This window comes from Necator americanus, chromosome X, assembly GCF_031761385.1.
Source record: "Necator americanus strain Aroian chromosome X, whole genome shotgun sequence".
NCBI lineage: Eukaryota > Metazoa > Nematoda > Chromadorea > Rhabditida > Ancylostomatidae > Necator > Necator americanus.
The window spans coordinates 14,452,549-14,477,987 of NC_087376.1; the positions used below are offsets into that span (position 1 = coordinate 14,452,549).

Sequence of the window (25,439 nt, forward strand, 5' to 3'; positions counted from 1 at the left end):
GAGTAACATTGAAAGTGCCGAACGCCGCTGTTCTTTGCGGTCAGGAAGAGAAATTCAGATGTCAAAGACAGACCCCACAGCAGTTGACCAATCGAAGTGGGGTTAAGGAAACTCAGTTTTTCCTTAACAAAAGAAAAGAAAAAGGAAAAAGACCTACAGCAAAAATAATTTATAACATACTTTCCATTTTTGTTCCTTCCATCGTTCGATAAGTTTATCGATGCGCCACAATAATTTTTTCTTCATTAAATTTATAATTTTTTCATTATTAAATGCAAAAAAATGTGTCATAAATTCTTTGTTTTGTCCACTCGATACTCCAATTTAAAGGCATCACCCCACGAATCTGAGGTGGTGCAGATTTCAGGTGGAGTATTCGTATACGGGATGGGAGACTACGGAGAGGGAGGTGATTCCGTCTATTTCTTCCTAATTGCCGTAAAAAACGGCCCGGAAGATGCGGCGCCGCGCAAGACTGGCGCGCTCCAATCGAACCTCTTGTACAAGATGGTGCGCCAAAACGACTGAAGTCGTATCTTCCGGGCCGTTTTTTACGGCAATTAGGAAGAAATGGACGGAATCACCCCCCTCTCCGTAGTCTCCCATCCTGTATACGAATACTCCACCTGAAATCTGCACCACCTCAGATTTGTGGGGTGATGCCTTTAATTACCTTAAAAAACAAGAATCGATGAAACTGAAAAATCAAAACACAAGTGGGTTGTCGATAAGATCGACTTCAATCAATTTCCCTTTTTTTATACTATTGTGTACTGTGAAGTGTTGTTCGAGTATCAAATATTATGTACTGTGAACTGTTAGTCAAGTATTGGTTTTCTGTCAATCAATAGGCGAGGAATGCGATATCTGAAGCTTTCATCTAAATGCCGCGCAAGGCACAAAAAACATAGCGTTCCTCTCATTCCTATAAAAAGCTCACTAGTTGCGTTGTGGCAATCCACCTCATTTGATCCTTTTCAAGTATTGTTAGAACGCCGTTGAACTCACTTATTCATTCATTTCATTGCAGTTATTGATAACCGAAAAGGATAAGTGCATGCAGCAGTTCATTGTGCATATAGTTGCTTGTTTCGTATGTAATCGTCGTAACTATTTGTGAATGACATTATTTGTTTGTGGTGGTTTAATTACCCAAGTTTGAGGTAAAATCCTAATTTGGACGCGCTGGTGTTCGTGTCGTGTAGAAGTACATGTTTACATCCGCGTGGCGTGGTCAAGGACCATTTGGCGAGCAACTAAACAAGTACACAAGTCACTGTCACACACAACGCGCTGCATGAGTTGTAAAGTGAGAAATTATCTATGAAATGGCACACATTTTCTCACACGAATATTGTAAGAAAATTTTTATTTCTGTATGGGGTTCAGGGGTCGCGTATACGAGTCTGATTGCTAACTGCACGTGGTGACCCTGCTTCAACTAAACGCAATCAGGCGTTCGAGTGTACGCATTGGGAACGTACGAGCTATACAACCCGCACCATTACATGGCGAAAGATTCCCATACATTGCAAAAAGGTGCTGTCGTCCAGCACATCGCCAAAACCCATAACCTGAAAGATCAACTGCTTGAAGGGAGCATGGAATCTTTGGCAACAACCATTCGTTTCGTAACGCTGAACCGCCGAACACTATCGAGTGAACTCCAATAAGCCGCCCTGTCTAGGCTTCTGCAATATCTCTGTGTGCCTTTTGCTGCACTGCAGGAAACACGCATGAGAGACCGGCCCGTCATCAGCATCAAAAATTACACCATATACTGCGGCGATGCTGATGAGAACAAAGCAAGTGGCTGGGCGATAGCTGTGAGGAACGATTACAACAACATGGTGGAGAAATTTGGTTCAACGTCGTCTAGATGCGCCTTTGTACGACTGCGGGATCACAGAGGATGTAAACTCTGGATCGTAAGTGCTCATGCACCTACGGAAACTGAGGACAACAGTAAGGACGCCTTCTATGATGAACTCAATGCGTTGATGTCTAAAATACCAAGCCAGCAGGTGGTTATTATCGGAATCGACGCAAATGCGAAGACGGGATTCGAACAGCAATCCGATGTGCCAGAAAAATGGTATTATCCAGCGGAGCGCACGTCGGACAACGGTGACCGTCTGATCGACTTATGCGAACAGACGGGTCTCTTCATAGCTTCCACGTTTAAGAGGAATCATCGACGCCATCAGCTCAAGTGGCAAGGATCAACCATTTTAACGCCTGAAGAGCAGCGCAAGCGGAAGAAGAGGACTCTTAAACTTCAGCTCGACTACGTTCTGGCGAGGAACATTCCTTAGTCAGATATGCGAAAATATAGAGCTGTTTGGGACGTCGCGTTCGACTCTAACCACCGTCCAGTTCTTCTCAGCTTAAAGATACGGTTCCACAAGAGAAACCGAAGAGTTCCTCTTCAACCGAAAATCGACATGCCAGGTCTGAAAGACGATGAATGGAGAACAAAATTCCGCTAACGTGTGTTTATTCATGTTGGATACGGACCAGGAAGAAGCTTAGCGATGCGGATTCCTTCACAAAGTGTACCCAGGACGCTGCAAGGGAAACGCTAATGGTTCTGTTGCCGCGGATGAAGTTTGCCTTTGCATCTGCGAAAACAAAGTCCAAGTACAATTCTGTATGTGTCGCGCACAGCACTGGCGAATTCAACCAGGAAAAGCGTCTTAGAAGGAAGTTGTCAACTACAACAAGACCGCAATAACGAGTGGACGTCAAGAGCGATGGAGTTTGAAAAGGCGTGGAAGGACAGGAACCCGCGGAAAGCCTACGCTTTAGTAAAACAGTATAGCGGCAAAATGAAAAGAAGTTCTCCTGTCCTTAACACTGCCAATGGAGTAGCTGTCGGCGAAGCAACCCTTCCATTTTGGAGGGACCACTTCAAGACCTTGCTGAACCAGCAAGCGCCGTCAGCTCCTGAACTCGATCACGTTCATAAACCGACAAATGTAGTTAACGAGGAGCCACTGAGCGAGTCGGAGGTTCTAGTCTGTATTAAAAAAGAATGGAAAGAAAGGAAAATCTGGTGGACACGACGGGATTAGCGCAGAAATGCTGAAATATCTTCCTCCGTCAGGTATTCGAGAGATGACAAAGATCATCCGTTCAGTATGAATAGACGAAAGGATATCTTACTCGTGGAGACGCTGTCATAATTCCCCTCCACTAGAAGTTATCCGTCACGGACCCAAGGAATTAGCGAGGAATCTCTTTGCCGCGTGTTAAGTACAAGGTAATGGAGTGGATTATCCTGGACCGACTCATTAAACATCGCAAAGAAAAAACGAGCGACGAGCAAGCTGGCTTTCGTCCCTGCCGATCTACGACTGACCAGGCATTCATCGTCTGGAGAGTGATCGAAATCTGGCAGCGCTATTCGAAGCCAATGCAATTAGCGTTTCTGGACTTCGAAACCGCGTTCGACTCTCCTCACCGAAGCCGTCTTCTCAACGCGCTCCGCGCAGATGGAGTACCAGGAAAGTTCGTTCGCTTGCTTGATGACATGAATCAACGCACAACTGCTGCAGTTCGAACAGCAGCCAGATATATAACACCGTTTGAGCTGGTAACTGGAGTAATTCAAGTGGTAGTAGCAGGACCTTTCCAGTTCAATTTCGCCACCGACGTCATTATGCGAAGAGCAGTTGATCATTGTCCTGCCGATATCATTCTGGCACCATCAGAACCCACGGATCTCCCTCACTAGAGGGATCACAGCCGGTTAGTCGCGAGGCTACGTGGTGCGTCCTCGGGTGGCGGATGGGGGGCTAACCGCGGACCAAAAGCGACCTTGTGCTTACCCAGAGACGCAGGTGTATTCAGGGGAATGTTCCTGCTGAGCCATGACATCCGTGTATCCCGCACGTCGGTCCGGCCAAAAGCCTGCAATCAAGTGACTGGGAGGTGCAAGGGAGGCAGTTTGGAGTCGCCTCCAACAAATAAGCTCCACATGTCCACTCAGAAACTCATGGGACTAGAGGCTTGAACCTGCCCATGGGTTTTAAAGTTTTATGCAAAACACAGTAATAGAAAAGAGTCTTCTGATTCCGGAGGAAAGCCTGGTACGGTAGCGCCAGGTAGGGCGAGGTTGCAGAAGTCATATAGGCTACCGAAACGGAAGACTAGGATGGCAATCTGTACTTATAACGCACGTATGCTTGCATCGGAAGCGGCCATCGAACAATCTGATGATGCAAGCCAAGAAGATCAAGTACGACGTCATCGGATTGACCGAGACGAGACGACGTCACCCTCTCAACGCCATATATGAAATTGGAGAACTGTTCTTAGGAACAAAAGTTCTTAGGAACAAACAAAAAAAGCGCCAGTAGAGGTGTTGGTGGAGTTGGCGTCCTCGTCAACACGAGTATGGCAAAGAACATCGACTCTTTCGAACAACTTACGACCCGAATCGGACGTCTGCGGATGAGAAGATGTGGTCCAACTAGCTTTGACTATCTTCTTCGCTTACGCTCCAACATCAAGCTACGAAGAAGAAGTCGAAGCTTTCTATATGGACCTGGAGAAGTTCTACCGAGAAGACCATGCCTTCTACAAGGTCATAATTGGCTATTTCAACGCCAAAGTTGGCCCAAGAAGAAAGCCTGAGGAACTTCACATCGGGACCTACGGCCTACAATGGAATGACCAGGGAGAGAGGCTCTCCGAGTTCATCATGACGACTAAGACCATCCATGGGAACTCGCAATTCCAAAAGCCCTCCCCTCTACGCTGGACATGGGAGTCACCCGGTGGAGGGTAATGTAATGAAATAGACCACATCATCGTCAATAAAAGGTTCTGCCTGACGGACGTCGCTGCTGTACTGAAGTTCTATACGGGATCGGACCATCGCCTCCTCCAAGGAACATTTTCCTCCACAAGGAGAGCAGAGAAAGCCGCCAAGCTCAGAGAGAGAAATCCCAGGACTATCATCAACTGGGATCTCTTCACTCCGCTAGCCGGCTTTTGGGAAGATTCCGCAATGGACAACATCGACGAGGAATATGACCGGTTCCTTGAACACCTTCACGACTGCGCGAAGAAGGCTGAGAGTTTTAAAGACCAGGAGACGCCTAACTCTCGAAACTCTTGAGCTGATACGCCAGCGTGGAGAAACACGAGCCGCAGGGAACCAAGAACTCAAGTCCGAGTTCGCAAGACTTTGCAGAGAGGCGATAAAGGAAGACCTAAAAGAGAGAAGAGCAGAAGTGCTGGCTGAAGCTGCGGAGGCGGGGAAAAGCATCCACTATGCTCATCGAGACGGAGGGCAAGACGACGATGACTGCTCTCCGGAACCCGAAGGGAACAACCATTGCATCGAGAAGGGGGATGGAGAAAATCATCTACGACTTTACTCTGATCTCTTCGACAGCCATGTCCACTTGCCTCCTCACCATCAAAGGGAAGACAGACATGTCATTCCAGAGGTTCTCCCGTCCGAAATACGACATTCTATCATATCGGTAAAAAATCGTACGGCACCCGGTCCCGACAGAATAAGACCAGAACACCTGAAAAACCTTCTGCCAGTACTCATCAACACCTTGGCGAAACTCTTCACACGTTATCTGTCGGAATGCAAGGTTCCTAAACAGTGGAAGACCAGCAAGACCGTGTTGTTGTATGAAAAGGGAGATCCACATGACATCGGCAACTATCGTCCAATCTGCCTACTGTCCGTCATCTACAAGCTCTTTACAAGAGTAATCCTTAATAGGATTGAAAAAGTCTTGGATGAAGGACAGCCATGCGAGCAAGCAGGGTTTCGAAAAGGATTAAGCACGATTGACCACATTCACACCGTTTAGAAACTCATCGAGGTATCACTAGAGCAAGATGTCGCTCTGTCTCACCTTTATCGACTTGAAGAAGTCTTTCGACTCAGTTGAGACGGAAGCGGTAGTGGAAGCCTTGGACAACCAACGTGTCCCTACTCAGTACATAAAGGTACTTCGAGAGTTGTACAGTGACTTCACGACCAGAATTTCGCCATTTTACAAGAATATCGTCGTAGACGTGAAGAGGGTGGTCCGACAGGGTGATACACTCTCACCCAAAATATTCACAGCCACCTTCGAGAACGCAATGCGAAAGTTGGAATGGGACGACATGGGAGTGAAGGTTGATGGTCGGCAGCTACACCATTTGTGCCTTGCTGATAACATCGTGCTGATAACACCTAGTATCAGCCAAGAGGAACGAATGCTGACCGAATTCGACGAAACATGTAGATGCATCGGTCTTCAGCTGAATCTACAAAAGACGATGTTCATGCGCAATGGGTCTCGGATGCCCCATTCACGCTCAACGGAACGAACATATCCGAAAGCACCAGCTACGTTTATCTGGGTCGGGAATTGAACATGATGAACGACCTGACCCCCGAGCTGGGCAGGAGGATACGAGCGGCTTGGGGAGCGTATAAGAGCATCGAGGATGTAATGAAGAAGACCAGGAACACCCGGCTCCATGCTCACCTCTTCAACACCACCGTACTTCCTGCTTTGACCTATGCTTCGGAAACCTGGGCATTTCGCAAGCAGGAAGAAAACGCGGTGAGCGTCATTGAACGCGCATTTGAGAGAGTGATGCTAGGAGTATGCCGTTTTTCTCAAGTGAGGGACGGGATTCGAAGTTCTCTACTACGTCAGCGATCGAAGATTAGAGACGCCGCCGCATTTGCCAAGGAAAGTAAAATAAGGTGGGCCGGACACGTGATGCGCTTTAACGAGAACCGTTGGACCAGAGCCGTAAGCGACTTGATACTACGTGACATCAAACGTACCGCAGGAAGAACGCCGACCCGATGGTCAGACCTCTTTACGATGCGCTTTAACGACAACCGTTGGAACAGAGCCATGAGCGACTGGGTTCCCCGCGATATTAAGCGCACTAAAGGAAGATCCGATAGTCAGATTTCTTCACGAAGTCTTTCAAAGAAAATTATGATGCCCATCGTGTCCCACGCAAAAGGAGGAACCAACCAAAAGGAGGAATCTGGCACGCGATCGAGACAAATGGAAGAATTGCTGGCGCCCGCTCGACCAGCTCGAAGATCAACGGGAGTCAAGGTGATCAAGGTGACCATCAGGACGTCCCTTGACCGATCTCGAATCCTCAGTAGGCTGACGATGTTGTTATATTCGCGGAGAACCGTACGAAACTTCAGCATGTTGTCGATCTTGTTTCGAAGCTGGCTGCAGCCTATATACTACGTATACGCCCTGATAAATGCAGGCAGATGTGGATCTCTTCATGACCTCAAACGGGAATCAGGGTGGACGGACAACCGATAGAACTCGTCGATGAGTTCTGTTACCTGGGCTGTACGCTGAAGAACAACGACAGCTACGAGAGAGATGTTCAGCAAAGATGTGCTACGGCCATTTCCGCATTTAACTCTTTAACGAAATGCCTGTGGTCGACCTCCATCACCAACGAAGTTAGGCTGCGAGTCTAACTATCCGCAATTCGCCCCATCATGATCTACGGATCTGAGACTTGGGCAGCACCATCAACGGTGACGGAGAGGCTTGACTGCACAGAACGAAAGCTGCTTAGACGGCTACTTGGCTACTTTTGGCCTACTGTATGCCACAATGATGATCTTTACGCAGAAACTAATGTGGTATACCGGCGGATGACACGTGGAAGATATCAACATCTTGCACCGTCATCGAAAGTGACTAAAGTAAATCGTTTTCGCTTCTTTGGTCATATATTAAGGAGACCGGCAGATTGCCTTGTTCAACGAGCTCTGAGGAGTTTGTCGGGTTCCCTGAGCTGGACGAAGACACCTGGCCGAAAACGGAAGTTCTGGACTAAGGTGGTGAAGGAGGACCTGAGGACACTCGACGTGGATAGGCAGTTCAGGCGAGACGTAAGGTTCCGCAGAATATGGAATGGCGACGAATGGATTGATTCTGCGCAAACTCTCGCAGAAGATCGAGAAGGTTGGGCAGAGCTGTGTTCAACGACGGCACACCTCGGAGAAGATGCAGGTAATCGCGTCAGGCGATGACATCAGGCCGCCGATTAAGTCAAGTAAGTCATGGATTTCCAAACGTGAAAAAAGTCCAAGACTTATTCCTCAACCCCAAAACACATACCCTCAGGAAGCATGCCTACTTCTGTACAGAGCTTGGCGAAAGGTTGGAGGCAGAAGCATAGCATCATTCATCAAGCCTTCACGCTGTTCAGTGGCAATAAACTCAAGACGTGCGATAGCTATGCGGGGCGACATAGCCTTCCTTCTAATTGTTTGACATAAAGAACTGTTGTGTGTAGCACAAGAAAAACAACAGAAGCAATCGTAGTAAGCGGAAACTTCGAAACTTCAGATGACAAAGTCGTTTAGATAAAATACCAATTCGGCATCCCTTATTTTCGAGTTATTGTCTTTCATGATGGCTAAAAGCTCATTGCAACGCTCGTCAGCTCTGGCACGTTCTCGTTCGCGATCTTCCACCTAAATTAAGAAAAGCAACAGAAACGAATTAGAAGTTCAATAAGAAATTGTGCAGAAAAAAAACTCTCACTTCTTTCGCTTTCTTTTCCAATTCTTTCTTAAAGGACCTTAGTTCCGATTCCATGCGATGACGTTCCTCTTTCTCAGATTCGAGAGCACTTCTTAAAACCAAGATTTTGCATAATAACAAAGGGATATTGAACGGAAACAACAAGTGTTTTACTACTTGGTTTTTCCCTTTCAGTGAATTCGTGGATTCGTGAAATTATTTTCTAAAATTCATGTGTTCACAGGTTTTTCAGCGCTTAAAATGCAATTGTGTGTTTATACAAGTCGAGCATGGAACTTAAGAATACTTTGTCTTCGCTAGAGAAGCACGGAAAGAAGGTGCACTCTTTATTTCGGACGTATGCGGCAACACGGAGAACATGCCCTACAATTCTGGTTTCTCATGGTATTTGGCACTTTAAGGAACAGCTGTGTCGTACCAAAACAAAAAGGACGTATTTTATGTCGCGAATGTTAACTGATGTTCGGTGTGACGCATTCTGTGAGAGGCCCCGCTTTTGCTGCACGATCAATATGAGGTTCAAATCTGCCCTAGTCCCAGCCAAGTCTTTCTTTCTATCACGGTCGATAAATAGGTGCTCGATTTGTCTGAGAGGATTAAAATACTGACTTGACATATCGGTTAGCCCCAGTATATCATTCTAAGGATGCACGCGTGCTCATGAACCTCAAATGATGTCTGAGTTGAAGGCGAAGATAGTTCCATTGGGATTGAACAACGCCGAGCAGTTTAACCTTTAATTCTCTCTCGTTTTTTTTTTCGAACTAAAAAATCCACAGATAAATCATAATCACAACCATATGACTTTTAGACGGGTGTAGCGCAGCCGGTAAGAGGTCTGCATATAAATGCATGATCCTTCGATGGATCGAAACCGTCATAGTGCCAAGCAACGCTTCAACACCTTCCAGAGTCGATAAATTGAATTTAAAAAAAAAAACCTATCTGAGAGTGTAAAAAAGTGACTTAACGCATCAGCTAACCAAATCAGGTCACGGTATAGGCCAACACACGTTCATAAAATCCCAACAATTCCTAATTGCAGTCAAACGCGCTGGTACATCTCAAGCGCACTGATACGAAAAATTGTACATCTACTTTTGCGTTGGATGTTTTTTTTTTTCTTAATAAGCTTAGACTGTTAATGGAAACGCCCTTCTATTAACAAGATAATCCTGAGCTTTGTGTGTCCAGTTGTTACGCATCTCATTTTAGTAAGAGTTGGGTATATATTTTTCAACATTGTAGTCTGTGAATAGCATCGCATAAAACAGCAAGGGATCTTTCACAAGTGCAAACGAAATAATTGAAAAAAATCTGTTCCCATTTGAGAAATTTGTATGCTGTACTACTCGACTACGGCGGATTTGGCCAGGCAAAACCAGTCCGCAAGAGAGTACAGACCTCTTCCATTTTCATCAAACAATGTCAGAAAAAGGTTGGAAGAGGTTACAACACCGTTTCCGCATTCGTAACGCTACTCACTGTACATTAAATAATTCGTCTAAAGTGATATATCATTCTTCAATACAGCTCAACCCAACCTTCTCAATCTACAGCAGCAGTTCGCAGAGGATCTATCCATTCGTAACTGTTCCATAGCTTGCGAGACTTTGCATCATGAACTTTCGATACCGGACGCAGCGAGAACCTCCTGGTCGACAATGTGGGGCAGTTCAATACAGCGGAACAGAGAATTGTTCCCAAAGGTTCTATGCTCCCTCTAGGTATCTGACCTATTTGGGCCCTGGGACTGTACTGGACAACAGCACCTTTTTGTAATATGTGGGCCACTGCGAGCAAGTAGCAATTGCATAGAGGCGCCAGATTAACTATAGTATTAATGCTTCATTGTAATTAGAAACGAGTGAGAGAAGGAAAATAAACCAATGAAATCGATATTTACATGCAAAATGGTTGTTTGTCATAACCCAAACTAGCTAGGTTTATAATTGATGAACTAATAGTTTCATGAAAAAACCCCTAATAATCACTTTTTTGTTGTAATACTACAGAAGACGCAAGGAATCAAAATTAGGCTTTTCTTTTCCATACTTTTCAGCAAAGCGAAGACTAACAAAGATGATGCAGGAAAAATCCTTTTTTCGTGCCAGTGACTATTCATATAAGGTGATCACGTTGCACGGCGGACTTCTTGGTTGAACCACTAGAATTTGAAACGACACTGAAGTTGCAAAATCCGAGCTCGAGTGGCGTAGTGCATCAAGGCACTGCTGCTTGCGAAAAGCATAAAGTTTTATTCCCAAAAGAAATAACTAGGTGTTCCATCCATTGGAAGTGGTAAACTGAAAGTGGATAACTGAAAATTAACGGAAAGGCGGCCGAAGAAGACTCCATCGCATTATGGTTAATACTAAATCAAAGTAGCTAGCTCGTCAAAATCGACTACTACTAGCGCAGCTCGATGGGTTGGAAATCCACGGGAGTTCCCGTTGCTGAGGATGGGATCATTGGAAAGAACCACGGATCTCCTACAGACTCATGACGTTGCCAACATCTCTATCCTAAAAATACTAAACGTCAGGACGTTGTATGATCACTGAACGGCAACCGCACTAGAACTACGCAGTATCGAGATCTCTGATGTAGAAGACAAGACATTCCGGTGGTATATCGGGGAGAATGTTAATGGTTTGAAAGGCACCTGTAATGGTAATCCAAAGATGAAATAGTCCCTTCAGTGACGAAAACAAACATCTCCAAAGTTTCAATTCCATCGGGCCACCAACAAAGGACAGTACCAAACTGCAAATTAATTTGATTTGACGGTAAAAGCCTCCCAGCGTTGTGAAAGTCGCAAATTATAAAACAGCCATAACGCTTCATATGGCTGTTTACCTTTACAATTCAAACAAAACTGCGAACAACAAACCGATTGAAATCAATGGACGCAAATTAAAAGGACAGACGCCGACATTTCTTCGTATTAGTGCGGTCGAAAGTAAAAACAGAAAGCTTGCGACGGAAGCGATCGTAAAACCACTTTGTTCAAACTAAGCGCAGCGGACCTCAACCGAGAGGAGTTAAAGAAGCAGACGAGACAGACCAAGCGTGAAAGTTCTAGAAAGAAAACACTTCTACCTCGTTTTTTCGACACTTTTTCTTTATTACCATCTAAATATACTATTAACCATTTATTTATATTCTGGGAGGTGGGGCCGCATATAGGAAACTGGTTGCTACTTGCTCGCGGTGACTCTGCTAGTAGAGTCTTATATTAAATGCAATCAAGCATTTGTGTAGTCACAGTCATATGGGAACGTTGCTCAGATATTGCAAAAAGGTGGTGTTGTCGAGGTACTCAGGTCACTCGATGTCGATAGGAAGTTCAAGCGAGACGGTAAGTTAAGTCCCAAAGGTCATGAAACAATGACGAGTGTATCGATTCTCTGCGAGCTCTTGCTGTAGATCGAGAACGTTGGGCAGAGTTGTGTTTGAGTTGACGACACCCTTCGGCGAAGATGGGGACGACAGCATCACGCAATGATACCAGTCCGCCGATTAAGTTGAGTAGGTCATAGATGGGTGTGGCCCAATTGGAAAGGGTTGCCGCTGCGATTGGAATGTCGATGGTTCTGTTTCATTGATCCGGAACAGATAAATTGGTAATAAACTTGTTTAAGAGGATAGAAACACAGATGTGACATTTTGACTATCACTGTATGGCCTTAACACACGTTCGCAATCCTCAATTGCTTCTGAATCGAAGTGACCGCGTTGACGCATCTAAAGTGAATTAATTAATGCCAAACACTCTATCTTCTACACTTTTAAAGAAATTATTGTCCACCACAACTGCATGGCGTGAAGGTAGTTCTGGGCGTCGAATTCTGGGCACACCAAAGGTACCTTTTCTTTACAGCGCGTCGCAAGTTGAGGTGTTCGCCATCCCCGACTACATCGTAGATTGGGACGAGAGGGACATACACTTAAATGGAATATTCATCTCAAGACTTCGTTTCACAAACTACAGACGAAGAACTTAATGGAAGGATAATAGCAGCAGCAGCATTCGCACCCGTCAGGGAAGCAATGGACCAGGAGAAACGCGTCTTCCAACGCTCCAATACGCCGCGGAGAGGTAAGCAGACATCGGCGCCATTCCTCCTATGCGTAACACATCTAAGAAGTTAGTTACAACCCACAGCGCACACACAACATTAAGCATCAACTTTGCATCTACGACTTAAGAAAAATTGACACTTTGACAAAGTACCGACCAAAGCTAACCATAGACGGAGCGGTCACACTGAGATGAATCGACAATAGATGGAATGAAAGAACGTTAGAGTACAGCACTAGAGTTGCTAGTCGCCATCGAAGGATACCACCAACGGGATGGGGTGATGTGTTCGCAGCACGGATGGATCACCACGATACGGCTCGAAGACTTTAATGTCGCTCATGAAGCTTACAAACGTCTTGGATGACAACTGGGGACCAGACGACCAATAATGACAGGCGATCTGAGTATCTTAGTAAATATGGGTTTCCCGCAAAATAATAAAAGAATAAAATTCCCGCAATAAAAGAGAGACTGCCAGGAATCAGTAATTTTCTGTGGAATAAGAGGCACCAAGTATAACTAATCTGGCATCTGAGAGAAATTTCCAGAACCTTCAATTAGCGAGGTTTAAAAGTGCAATCGCGCTGCTTGTAGAGCATCTACGACCAAAATGAAAGAGAATTCGAACTATCATCTTGTACGAACACCTGCAACTTCACAGCGCATGCGGATGGATCAACAACATCAACGCTGCACTGGACACCACTAGCCATGCCGCCGTATCCCGCAGAATCACTCCCCTTCTCTCGAGGGACACGAGCCTGAAAATTAAGGATTGCCGCGGACGATCGTCCGAGTTGACCGATGACGATGCTATACGAGCTCTGGCAAGGATACAACCAGTGCCGACCTCTATACTCATCAACTCCGCTACCCGGTCAACGCTGCCCAGGAAAGAAGGCGACAATGGACTCTGGTTATGACTTTGGTTTCCCTCGAAGACAACACCCGTTCTCACTGCTTCGACAATTTGGCAGCAGCTGAAGACCCATGGCTAGAGATCCTACTCCACCCGCCTTTTTCCCCTTATATAGCTCCCTCTAATTATCATTTGTTGCAAGTTCTGAAGAACTCCATCGTGGGAAAACGATTCAAGAACTTGGATGAGCTCATGTGCGATCTCGAGTCGTTCTTTAAGTTGCTGCCCTTTCAATTCTGGGCGGAGGGCATGTGTGCTCCTCATGAGCGATGGGCACGATTTCTTAATGTGTATGGAGAATGAATTATCGACTAAAAATGCTTTTTTTTAAAAACAAATAAACAAAATTGGAACTGAAAAATGTGTCCCATTACTTCCTAGACACCTCAATATATTATTGTTACTCTCTTGATATCACAACGGCAAAAAGTTGGCGGAATGTAGAATAAAAAGCGAAGAAAGAAGAAAAGAAAACGTTGCCGGCAGCGAGAGACTACAACTACAATGACATTAACTAAAACCAAAACACTAACTAAAACAGCTCTAAATCAAATGGAACCGGGAAAAGCGCCGAGTTCAGACGACCTAACCAACGCCGCTACAGAAAAAATGCTTCTGGACGACAAAAGAAAAAAGAGCACGGTAACATTTGTACTAATTAGAAGCTGGTTCAGTTGTCACAGCTTGAATCTTATCGAAGGCATCATCAATCACAGAATTCGATTAGCTGTCCACCAGCTCCGGCAACCTGGGATGAACGAGCTTTCCTTCACATTTGCTGGTCTACAACTGACCAGATGTTCATTGTCAGAAGTATGATCAAAGTGTGGCAGCACAAAAAGAAGCCTAACTACAATTACTTTTTTTTTACTTCGAAAGCTCTTTCGACTCTTCTCTTCCAATCCCACCTTCTCATTGTTGTTAACCAAACTGATGTCTTGAAAAGAAGAACAACTGCTGCAGTACTTCTTATCACCAGCCTGGTGTACTTCACATTTCGGCGTAACAGCTGGAGTAAGACAGGAAACTGTAGCGACCTTCTGTTCAACTTTGCCGTCAATAATGTCGTGCGAAGAAAAGTTGAGCAGTGTTCTTGTGATATCCTTTTAGCACCATTTGGACGTCCCTTGGATGATATCGAATACGCCGACGGTGTAGTGATATTCGCTTCAAGCAGTACGAAGCTGCAACAAGCAATTACTGCAAGGAGTTTCTATTTCGAATAGATAGAATATCGAAGGCCGTCTTTCGCAGGCAGGATCCGTTTTCTAGTGGAGCGCTTTGATGTAACCATATTTCTTTTCAATACTCCCTGTGCAGGATCAAGTCACAAGAGGTTCTTGGTACTTTACGAAAAACAATTTCCAGACCACTTGAGCATATAAAAAACTGGTCCTAAAGTTCAAACTCAATTTAAACTAACTCAGTTTAAAACATTGGAGAATTCTAAGCCTACAGATACGCTGATCGAAAAGTTGCTCGTGCAATTGTCTCAACCTTCAAAAGAGGTGTTTTTTTAACGCAAACACTGTGCTCTTAGGGATCAAATTCCTGCAAAAATCCAAGCAAGAAAATTGGAGCGGCTCCGGTTTTATTTTCTTGCAACATAACTTTTGTTAACGTGATGTGTGCGGCTACCAAAGAACGTCACCTAAAGTTGAAAAATCTAAGCAGTTTTAGACTGCAGTCACTGTGGAGCAGCACCATTGCTTCTCTTGCTATGAACATCAAAACGAAACCGGTGCGGAACAAGAGGTACCCACAAAGATCGGTTGACCGCTACTAATCTGCATGCAGCGCTGCATGCCTCTGCGTAATTACAGCTGCCGCCCCAATACCAACGCAGCCTCCACGACCGCCTGGCTGCACCGAGACCCCACCTCCCTCTTGCCCTCGAACTAACGCCGCACGCCACAATCGCGTTGCGATGGCGCCGCGGAAACTGCGAGTTTGAAAGGCAGAGGAATGAAAACCGCACCAAAGCAGCAGTTTTCGACAAACGAATGTGACAAATTGAGCGTCCCGTCGCCTGACTGAATAACTATTTAGATCAATGCTTTGTCAAATTTTGATGCAGAGAAAATATATATCATGTCACATGTGTGTGTCACGAAACGAAAAAGGTCCAACAGCCTTAATTAGGTTTGCAGACGCCGCAAAGCGATAAAATGAAGTGAGACGGGTTCCACGGAGTTGAATTGCTGCCCGATGCCAATAACCGTTATAAGGCGTGGGACGGGTCCCATTGCCGTCGAGATAGTACGCCAGCGTCAGAAAACGACAAGATGACCTGGACGGGTCCAACAGCACCGCAGTGCAGTAGTACCTTGCAATGGTTCCAAGTGAGTAGTAAACGAAACGTACTGAACCATTTTATTGCTGTGAAAGTTGCCGTGTTGCGTTTCACCCCTATGTACTCCGCCACATGTCTATTCCCACTACACGTTTGCCGCATCAAGTTGCCAAAATCCTTCCTTCAGGGATTGGCAACACGAATGAAACCGCCTGCTTAAATAATAGCTAACAATTGGCATGATCTGACCTTATCTTTACCAAATCGATGATGACGTTCATGTCATGTTCATGTTTCGTGTTAGCACATTATTCTGCGTTAATTGTTGAGGAGAAAGAAAAAAAAAACTAATGCTTTGAATTATGTCTTCACATTTCTACGGTATCGAAGGAATATATGCAGGTGTAAAATTAAGTTTGAATACTCCACAAATGCAGTACTGACGAATTCAGGAAGAGGACCATGGAACCATCACTTTAATTCATGATCATTTCGTGAATGGTTTAATTTCTAGAAGGAAAGAAGGGAAGAAGCACGGCCAGAAAAAAAATACAAGCTTAATTCTTCGGAAAATGCCGCTACATTTAATTTCTAATGAGCAGTGAAGAGGTGAGGAGGAGACGTGTAATAGAACAAGTCTGATGTCTGACGTTACCCGGACGTTCAGACTGATATATACTCCAATACTTGCTCGCATGTTTTGTCCAATAAAACTTCGTATAAATCTTTAAACTACTTTCTACAACGTTTTATCGCTTCGTTCCTATCTACTCTCTGTATAAAATCAATAAAAACAATACGTCTGGTCAGGTGCATGAGTGAAGAAGAGACACCTCTGTATCTTCGCTGTCACGCTGCATCAGACATTGGATGCCTAAGTTAAGTTTACTTTTTTAAGTCAGATATGCAAAAAGAGGTCCCTAGAAAAAAAAGTAAAGAAAAATAGTAAAGCACCGACCAATGGAACATTTTTAGAAACATTCCTGTTATTTCCATTGATGGGTGGTTTCCATTTAACGATTCAGAAAAAGAAAATAAACACTTTCACCCACATTGTTAAACGGCATTTCACTTATATGAACTCCTTTACTAACAATCTACTTTATCTAAAGGTTGACACAACTTCCATCAGCAGACACTGCTTTTTTCGATCCAAAAAGCGCATGGTAAGAGTTGCAGACGGGGCGAAATGAGTGGCGAGACCGGTGTGTGCGGGGCGTCAGCAAGAGGCAGCACAAACGGATCGACCGGGCTACTGTGGAGAATGTGACGCTGTTAGGGGTCACACCGTCCAATTATCGAAGGTCATTAACCTCCTGCATACGCTGCGACACATACTAAGAGTACTTCTTGACCGTTCAAACTACGCAAAGAATTCCGAAGAGTACTACTAAAACTACTGAAACTACTGAAACACGACAAAAGTGCTGAAACACGAAAACAAACAGAGATAGTCATTGCAGGTGTTCGCTTAAGGGCAGCATACCACGAATCTGACGTAGTGAGGGAAACCGCTGGACAAGCTAGACATGGTGTTGTGGATTGCAGGATCAGGGTTAGTTACGCTCATCTCTCCCTAATCGTTTCAAAGAAACCGCCTCAAAGACTCCTTTTTTCACGATGATTTCATTTGCAGCGCGCCACCCTTGTACATGCGCCGCATCCAACTGCGCAGCGGGTTCTCCAGTGATTTCTCTTGTACTGTCTATTCAAATGAAACCAATGAATAAGTTGCTGAGGGGACTAGAACGTATGCATAGATGAGCGTTTTTCGCAGGAACTGGAGTGGTTCCCACGTCTTTTTTTCTTTTTTTTTTTTTTTTTTTTGAACGATTAGGGAGAGGTGAGCAGAACCACTTTTGATCCCGCAATCTACAACCTCATCTCTAGCTTTGCTCGCTTCATCCTCACCACGTCAGGTTCGCCTTTAACGATGTAACTGGGCATATATTTACATTACATTCTCAGGATTGCAACCGTATTGATGCGTATGCTTATCTCTAACTTGGTAAAATTGATGACATCGCCGTGGATCAAATCTATTACAATCCCAGAGCTGTAGAATGCTCACCATTGCATTGCATTGCAAAGAAGAAAAATGTAGCCAAAGTAAACTGAACGTTGCATGGTATTTTCGATCCAGTCATCCCTTCGCTTCATTAAATTCTCTGTGTCAGAAGTTTAACCTGTCTAGGTTTCTGATTGACTTCATCTCTCGCTTTAACAGTTCTACATGTTTCTATACGATTTTCGTATATTCAGCGGTGATCCGAGTTGATGAAATAGCTGCGATCTGATGTTGAAAGTAACATAAGGTAACACATCTAATATAAAGTCGATCGATATTACAACTTCATTTGCATTTTGGGTATTAAACGTCATAATAACTGGAGAACATATTCCACGTCTTCAGTAAAATTATATAAGCAATGTACAGTTTCTTTCCTTTGAAATGCAAAGGCAAATGATTTCAGTTGATTTCTTCAAGAAACACTCAACGGTACTTGTAAATTTCTACTGCGAGAAAGTCATTTAAGCTCACTAAGACCGACTACATTGGCAATATTCTCCACAACTATCGTCAAATTGCAAATGTAATTGCCTTGTAGGCACAGGGAATTCGTTCATGAGCTTGATGTTCACCTATTTCTTTGTTGGAGTTCATGACGTCGTATATCTGTGGGCCTTGATGCGTTAATTGGCTAGTCCCGCCTTTTAATAGTTTAGTTCCCAATTGGTTCCCAATACACAACGAAAGGTAGTGAAGCCACATTTTTTTCTTTTTGCAATTTTTGAATTTTTTCTACGAAGCATCACACCGCCATTTCCCGACGATTGTAAGGGCAAATTAGAATAAGACACTTATACTTAAATTTAGGGTGTCCGGTGTCAGGGTGCGCTTTTGACCGGTTACAGGAAAGCAACGAAACAAGATAGAAATGTGAAATCTTCACCAAATAAGGAAAATCCTTCACGTTTCTCACCTATTTAGTGCAGGTCGATGTGGCCTCAGTTTGCTGCCCTACACATATCTCAACCATATTCAAGTTTTGTCAAGGACGTCTGGTGTAACAGATTGAATAAGTTCGGTGATTCTCTGTCTCAAATGGTTAATGTTGTTGATATAATTTTATATTGATTTGTTTGACTTGTGGCCAAGATAGGTAATGATCTTTACTGGTAAAAATCGAACCATCAGTGACTTATTGTCTCAAGCTCCTCATCACCTACAGAAAGCATTCAAACGATATGTGTACTCAACAAACAATACATCGGCTAGTGCTAACCTCATCTGCTGAATAAGATAACGCAACAGACTACCACGTGCTACAATTATGAATCACAAGGATATTTTATAGGGACCTGACGGCCTGCCCCGCAGACCAAACCCGCACAGATCTTGATATGGGCCCAGCTCGTTTGAGATGCAAATACATTCACTTTTTCTGTTCATTTTTAAACTTTTGGCGGTTATCCAGAATGCCTCTAGTGTTCTGTGCGCTATTATCTTGGTCTCGAAGGATAGTATCGTGACTTCTACCTCTGATCCGGAGTTTTGATGACATATTCTACTGTGAGAGCGGCCGTAGTGTAGCGGTTAGAGGTTCCGCTTTTTGCACGATCGATCGGAAGTTCGAGTCCGCCCTAATGCTCACCAAGCCTTTCATTCCTTCGGTAGACAAATTGGTACCAGACTTGTCTGGAAGGATAAAAAAAAAACACTGACTTGACACATCGGCTAGCCACCGCAAGTCATTGTATGGGCCACTTACACGTTTGTAAACCTCAGACGATTCTAAATTGAATTGAACGTGGTGGCGCATCCCAAGCTGATTGATTAATGCCAGACACTTCATCCTTTATCCTTTTTATTCTATGGTGTGATCCAAGTGGGTTAGAGTTTAGATTTTGCAAAAACATCTAGGTGTGCCATCTAGCTTGTTGATAAGTCGCACTACGGAAACTTGGAGGGTCATCTTTTGTTTGGTGAAGATTCCACACTTCTACCTTGCTTTGTTGCTTTACTGTGATCGGTCAAAAGTTCACCATGGCCTTACGAACGCCCTGTATTATATCAGTAGAGAAGAGGGGTTTGAAGACATTCAAACATAGCCTGTAATGATCGCAGAAAATATGAAACGCTAAATCATGAAGTCGATATATCATCTTAAATAGTAAGAAGGAGATATCGACAATGATATCGTGATCAAATTCCATGAGAACCAAATACTCAAACATCGAAAAATACGACTTGCCGAGTAGTTTCCACTTCTTGCTCATATCTTTTCAGTTGTGCACGTAGTTTAGCGATTTCACGCACATCAGAGCTAGCAACAAGGACAGGAAGTTTTGCGGTTGATGAGTTCGGCGTCCTTTCTTTTTCATCATCAGCGTCTCCAGGAATGTCATCTTCGAAGTCAGACCACCCTCCCGACCCACCTGAGTCTGCACAGAATTTAAGCAAATTCAATCATAGAACCAAAGCAGAAAAAAAAACAGCTAAGTTGGATCAAAAACACACCTCTGGCACTCGCTTCTCTTCTACATTTGTCCATTTCTTCAATCATTGCAGATAGTGTTGCATTTTCAAGATCAAGACTGTTTTTTAGTAACTTTAGCCTCTCTACTTCATCATTAACGGACTAAAGATATTATTGTCACAACATTTCAAAGGTGTACAAGAATAACAGCTCAAATAAACCCTACGCTTTACTAATGTAGTATAGAACTAAACACCTCAATAGCAATTCAAAAAGAGGAGTTTAAAATCTCGCCTTGAGTTCCCAATCTCGCAAAAACTGACAGAGAAGGAATTGTTGCGGAAATGCAGAAAACTCTTCTTAGGTGTGAGTCTTGTATGATGGATGATAAAGATATTCCGTTCAATATGGATGGACGAAAAGTTATTTGACCAAGATGTTAACATAACACCTCTTCCCAAGAAGTCTATCATAGAACCAAACTAGCAAGGAAATTCATTGCTGCGTGCAGCGCACAAGGTTTTGAAGGGGACCATAACGGATCGTCCTATCACAATTTGCAGAGAACGGTGAACAGTCTCCTACAGATTTTTCTGTGAATGATTCCGAGACGTTGCGTATCCAGTAGAAATTCCCGAGACCCTTCGGCGAAGCCACACTCCAGAGGTTCTTGGAGTTACAGAGAGCCACATCCAACATGCTCCTCATTATAGAAACGCAGAAAATTACATAGTTACAAGAAAATACGAACAGAAGCTTGCTAGTGAGAGTTACTCAAATCACTAGATCAAATAAATCACTAATAAAATTAACTACACATTACGAGAAGAAATTTAGAAATTTATTGAAGTAAGCTTCTCTACTTCCAAGAGATCAAATATACGGAAGACCCGTCTCCCAAGCACCTGTTTTCATCCATACGATCGAAGAGGCAACAGAAAATTTCAATGAACGTATTTGATTTTCCAGAACAATTTAGTAGCTCGTTAACGATATCCAGGAGTACCTAAAAACGGTGCAAAAGGTTGATGGACATCAGGATCTTTTTCACCGCGCCAATAGATGCAGCGTATGATGAGCGGTAGGTAGGAGGGCGGGATCAGCTGTTTAAGCGGTAACGACGGTGAACCTCAGAATGAGCTATATGGTTAATTGCTTGAGCAAGGTATGATCAGAGTCACGTTCGAAAACCTATATGAAATTTTGCTATAAATCGCAAAAAAAAATCACTAGTAATGAACAACCGGGTTTCATCTTTATCTGCGACTAACCAGATGTTTATAGTCAAGAAAGTGATCGAAATCTGGAAACGAGACTCAAAGCGTTGCAATTAGCCTTCAACGGAAGTGGTGAATCGAACAACACAGGGCTCTGGTGGTGTCCTTCTTTCATCCGTTGATGGTACCGTGCAAAGAATAGTCCAGAAATGTCCCACTGATAACATCCTAGCACCACTACAGCCTTTTTTCACCGATATTTACAATGTAGTACTAGATTCCAGCAACATGACACTGCTTCATGTCTTTAGTTTTGTACCAAGCTGGTTGCAGGCTGTAGAACAAACCTCACCTCTACCTCCACAACAAGCAGGGTCTCCTTGATATCATTCACGGGGATCAAGACGGAAGAGCAAGTGATAAAAATCGCAGAAACATTCTGTTATCATCAAAGATGCACCAAGATCAAGTCAACACCGTTTACCAAATGTATGTGGTCCAAGTCAATTGCCAACGAAGTCAAGCTGCAAGTTTATTTATCGGTATTCGCTCTATCATGATGTACGACTGAGACAACGATGATGATGGGACTCGACTGCGTGATAGAAAGTTGCTGAAAGGTTACTTACTTACTTATGACAGAAGCAAACCATAAAGAACTTTACGCATCAGTGAATATAAAGTATATCCGATCGACGCGTGAAAAACACCAACATTTTGGCACACTTGAAATTATGGACCGAAGTGGGGAGGGAGATCTAAGTACAGCACATTTCGCAGAATATGAAACAGCGATGAATACATTGAATCTTTAAAGTCTGCAAAGTCTTTCTGAAGATCGGGAAGGACATGCTCAGTTATGTTCGAGAACGATATAGCTTGGCGAAGATGTGAAGGAATACGTTAGACCTTAACACCCGCCAGCCGATTATGTTTCAGTGAAGCGAATTACAACGGAGAAATATTTCATTTGTCCGTTTATCTTAAATTCTGGAAACTATTTCATTAAAAAAAAAACAGCTAACGTCAAGTTCGCTCTGAAGTTTCGTTACACTCTTCCTCAGTCCAGCTAATTCAAAGGCAGTTTCTTCTTTGACACGACGTTCGTCTAAACGTATTAACAAAGCAGAAGATAAGTGCACTTGGTAAAGAGATAAAGAGATGAGTAAAGATTAAAGAGACATTAAGCTATTAAGTACCATTTAGATTCTTTTCAAGCTGTATTACTGTCTCTCGTAGGGCCAGAAGATCGCCCACGGCACATGAGTGAGCTAGCTCCGAATCCTTAAGCACACGTTCACAGTTTGCGCTACGTTGCTCTGCCTCTAGCACAAGATTTCGTTCCACTGCAAGTTTGGTTTCTGCAGACTGCAGTTCCTGCTGCATTCGTTGGATTTCAGTTTCCAAGAACTCGTGCCTAAACGATTGAAATGGGATTCGGCGCACGAGTAGTACGGAATAACACTCTTAATCCGCTGTGCATTGTCGGACCTTCTGAATATACATTACTGATTTATACAAAGTCGACGTCAAACTGCTGCCAAATGAGCACGATAAACTCCTGAGAGGTATTATTTTATTGCTTTTAACACCATTTCTATTTTTTTCTTTATGAAAGAAAACCAATGAGATTATGGAGTCCTACTGCCAATTTTCTTCTTGCTTTTTTTGCTTGTCCTAGAGGACCTTCAAGATTTTAGTTAGTAGGTGATAGATTTCTGACCAATTTTCCCATGCAATTTTGCAGAATTGCCATTTTTCGTAGTCGTAGTGTTAGCAAATCCATTTTTGGTAGTTTAATCACTTCTTCTGCTGCTAAATTGTCTTCTGAAGGGCATCAATTGGAGGAACTGGGTTTCTCCCCACTTTTTTTCTGTGATTATTCACACGAAAAACAACGAAAAACGATTCTAAAAAAATAGTGAAAACGCCTCCAAAGAGCATATGGTATTCGGTAGATACGGACCGATTCCCGCCTTCACTGAATTCGTAACGAATTGCTTTGTTACAACACGTACTTCGTATGGTCATCATACATTGCCCAAAAACATGGGTGCAGTGCAAAGTCCTCCAGTGCAAAGTCCATTGGTTTCTACGAAATGGGACGCCAAGAAGGGGTAACTTCCAAGGTTTGTAGACAAAAACTTCTTTGCAGCGAGTGATATCTCAACTCGGCGTTTTCGCCTCATCTGCAAGATTTGCAGCATGATCTGATATCCGAAGCCAATGACTTAAAATCACGATAATGATATGAATCGTACACGTTCTCAAGGTGAAAATAAATAGAAATCAGAGTCATACTGCATGCCAGATTACAGTGTTTTCTTCGTTAAACAACCACTAACCGCTTGCTCTGTCTATTTTACCACCAACGCAGAGCAAAAAAAAAAAAAACAAACTGCGTAATTCCTCTCTGCTTATACTGATGAGCAAAAAAAATCTCTTAAAAATTCAAGGTGAGGCAGTCAAACCGCGCGTTTGAACAAAGCTTGTATAGTGGAGGCATGTCGTTGGGAAAGTAGGTGGTGACCAAGTGGATCTACACATTTGGAACTTAATTTGGATTTGATTGGATTTTGGAACAACAACGAGCATTGAAGAAATTCGTGCAATAACACCGGTGGTAAAACGATGTGTCATCGAGAATTTCAGTATGAGAATTAGACAGTGTATACAGAATGATAGTCGCTACCTTGTATTCAGTAATGTTCAAAAAAATGTAAATTTCTTCCTCCTAGTATACTAATTCCCATTTGTGTTCTTAAATTTTGTTGCAACCTATAACTTTGAAAAATCTTTTTTGTGTCTTTTAATACCTGTAAAAAATGCGGTTCGACTGCAGCCCCAGCCTGCACTTCCTGCAGCAAAAATTTGCAAAACCTTGAAAAGCAAGCAAGGTCGACAGATTCTCTCATACTATTAACTTCTATTATCATGCTATATAATAATGGGATTATTCTGTAACGTGTAGTTCAAGCGTTTTCGAGCATTGAAACCTCGGCATACTATTTTTTATCATTCTATTTATTCTTTACAACTACTTTTTCTAATAGTGTGCATATGCTATCTATCATCTCTGATAGGCACTACAAGCTCTACCTGAGATGATAGAATTACAACAACAACATAGAATCATATGGTCCTAGTAAAGTTCACATAATAACACCTATCAAGGAATGCCTGAATTGCAACATTTTCACGTGATCTTGAAATTATTTCGCGCAATTGAGAAGCCGGGGCGGGTGTGGTGTAGCGGTTAGAGGTTCCGCTTCCTGCACGATCACGATCCTGCATTCCTGCTTTTACAACAACTTAATTTTCTGATCACCCTGACTAGCTTTCCGTTTTCTTGTAAGTTTTGTTTTGTTCCACTATCGGTATGAAGGGGCGGTTGTAGCGCAGTCAGTAAGAGGTTCCGCTCTCTGCAAGATCGATCGGAGGTTCGAATCCGCCCTAGTGCTCACCAGGCCTTTCATCCCTCCGGGGTCGATAAATTGGTACCAGACTTGTCTGGGAGGATAAAAGCACTGAGTTGACACATCGGCTAGCCACCGCAAGTCATTGTATCGGCCAGATACACGTTCGTAAACCTCAAACGATTCTGAATTGAAGTGAACGTGGGGGCGCATCCCAAGCGGATTGATTAACGCCAGAAACTTTATCCTTTATCCTTTAATTGAGAAGGCCAGCAATTAGTAAACGATTACCATTAGTACTGGCGATCTGCTTCATGAGCAGATTTGAAGGGTCCGTACCTTCGCGTACACCGATAATCTATTGCGGATATATCGATGACTGTTGCCTCATAATTCCTCAGTCTGAGATAGACGAGTGTCTCCGAATACTCAATCAACGATCGCAGTACATAAGAC

General features: G+C 43.5%; 7 protein-coding genes across 10 annotated transcripts in view; 6 read left to right on the forward strand and 1 right to left on the reverse strand.

Moving 5' to 3' along the window:
• Positions 1-1,736: 1,736 nt before the first annotated feature.
• On the forward strand, positions 1,737-2,315 carry RB195_023085 (uncharacterized protein; the record flags this gene model as incomplete). The annotated part of the gene is made up of 1 exon (XM_064210399.1): positions 1,737-2,315. One exon carries the CDS (start codon positions 1,737-1,739, stop codon positions 2,313-2,315), a length of 579 nt encoding a protein of 192 aa, XP_064066280.1.
• A 438-nt stretch (positions 2,316-2,753) lies between these two features.
• On the forward strand, positions 2,754-3,074 carry RB195_023086 (uncharacterized protein; the record flags this gene model as incomplete). Its single annotated transcript, XM_064210400.1, has 1 exon — positions 2,754-3,074. The coding sequence occupies one exon, from the start codon at positions 2,754-2,756 to the stop codon at positions 3,072-3,074; it is 321 nt and encodes a 106-aa protein (XP_064066281.1).
• A 191-nt stretch (positions 3,075-3,265) lies between these two features.
• RB195_023087 (uncharacterized protein) lies at positions 3,266-3,736 on the forward strand (the record flags this gene model as incomplete). The annotated part of the gene is made up of 1 exon (XM_064210401.1): positions 3,266-3,736. One exon carries the CDS (start codon positions 3,266-3,268, stop codon positions 3,734-3,736), a length of 471 nt encoding a protein of 156 aa, XP_064066282.1.
• Positions 3,737-4,156: 420 nt separating this feature from the next.
• RB195_023088 (uncharacterized protein) lies at positions 4,157-5,840 on the forward strand (the record flags this gene model as incomplete). Of its 2 annotated transcripts, XM_064210403.1 has the most annotated exons (4): positions 4,157-4,275; positions 4,516-4,788; positions 4,828-5,043; positions 5,099-5,840. In XM_064210403.1, 4 exons carry the CDS (start codon positions 4,157-4,159, stop codon positions 5,838-5,840), a joined length of 1,350 nt encoding a protein of 449 aa, XP_064066283.1. The 2 variants fall into 2 exon arrangements, with proteins under 2 accessions (XP_064066283.1, XP_064066284.1); XM_064210402.1 differs by lacking the exons at positions 4,157-4,275; positions 4,516-4,788 and having other exon boundaries at positions 5,037-5,840.
• Positions 5,841-5,868: 28 nt separating this feature from the next.
• On the forward strand, positions 5,869-7,341 carry RB195_023089 (uncharacterized protein; the record flags this gene model as incomplete). Of its 2 annotated transcripts, XM_064210405.1 has the most annotated exons (3): positions 5,869-6,214; positions 6,280-7,112; positions 7,270-7,341. In XM_064210405.1, the coding sequence occupies 3 exons, from the start codon at positions 5,869-5,871 to the stop codon at positions 7,339-7,341; spliced, it is 1,251 nt and encodes a 416-aa protein (XP_064066285.1). The 2 variants fall into 2 exon arrangements, with proteins under 2 accessions (XP_064066285.1, XP_064066286.1); XM_064210404.1 differs by lacking the exon at positions 7,270-7,341 and having other exon boundaries at positions 5,869-6,393.
• A 172-nt stretch (positions 7,342-7,513) lies between these two features.
• On the forward strand, positions 7,514-8,053 carry RB195_023090 (uncharacterized protein; the record flags this gene model as incomplete). Its single annotated transcript, XM_064210406.1, has 1 exon — positions 7,514-8,053. The coding sequence occupies one exon, from the start codon at positions 7,514-7,516 to the stop codon at positions 8,051-8,053; it is 540 nt and encodes a 179-aa protein (XP_064066287.1).
• A 90-nt stretch (positions 8,054-8,143) lies between these two features.
• RB195_023091 (uncharacterized protein) overlaps positions 8,144-25,439 on the reverse strand; it is a gene marked incomplete at both ends in the record, with an annotated part of 71,035 nt that continues 53,739 nt past the window's right edge. The window contains 7 exons of one of the 2 annotated variants that reach the window (XM_064210407.1): positions 8,144-8,242; positions 8,399-8,500; positions 8,571-8,661; positions 20,126-20,315; positions 20,392-20,512; positions 22,593-22,675; positions 22,767-22,984. In XM_064210407.1, coding sequence (XP_064066288.1) covers positions 8,144-8,242; positions 8,399-8,500; positions 8,571-8,661; positions 20,126-20,315; positions 20,392-20,512; positions 22,593-22,675; positions 22,767-22,984 — 904 coding nt within the window. Of the gene's footprint in view, positions 8,243-8,368; positions 8,501-8,570; positions 8,662-20,125; positions 20,316-20,391; positions 20,513-22,592; positions 22,676-22,766; positions 22,985-25,439 lie in introns of those variants that run through there. The other variant, XM_064210408.1, reaches the window with a different exon arrangement.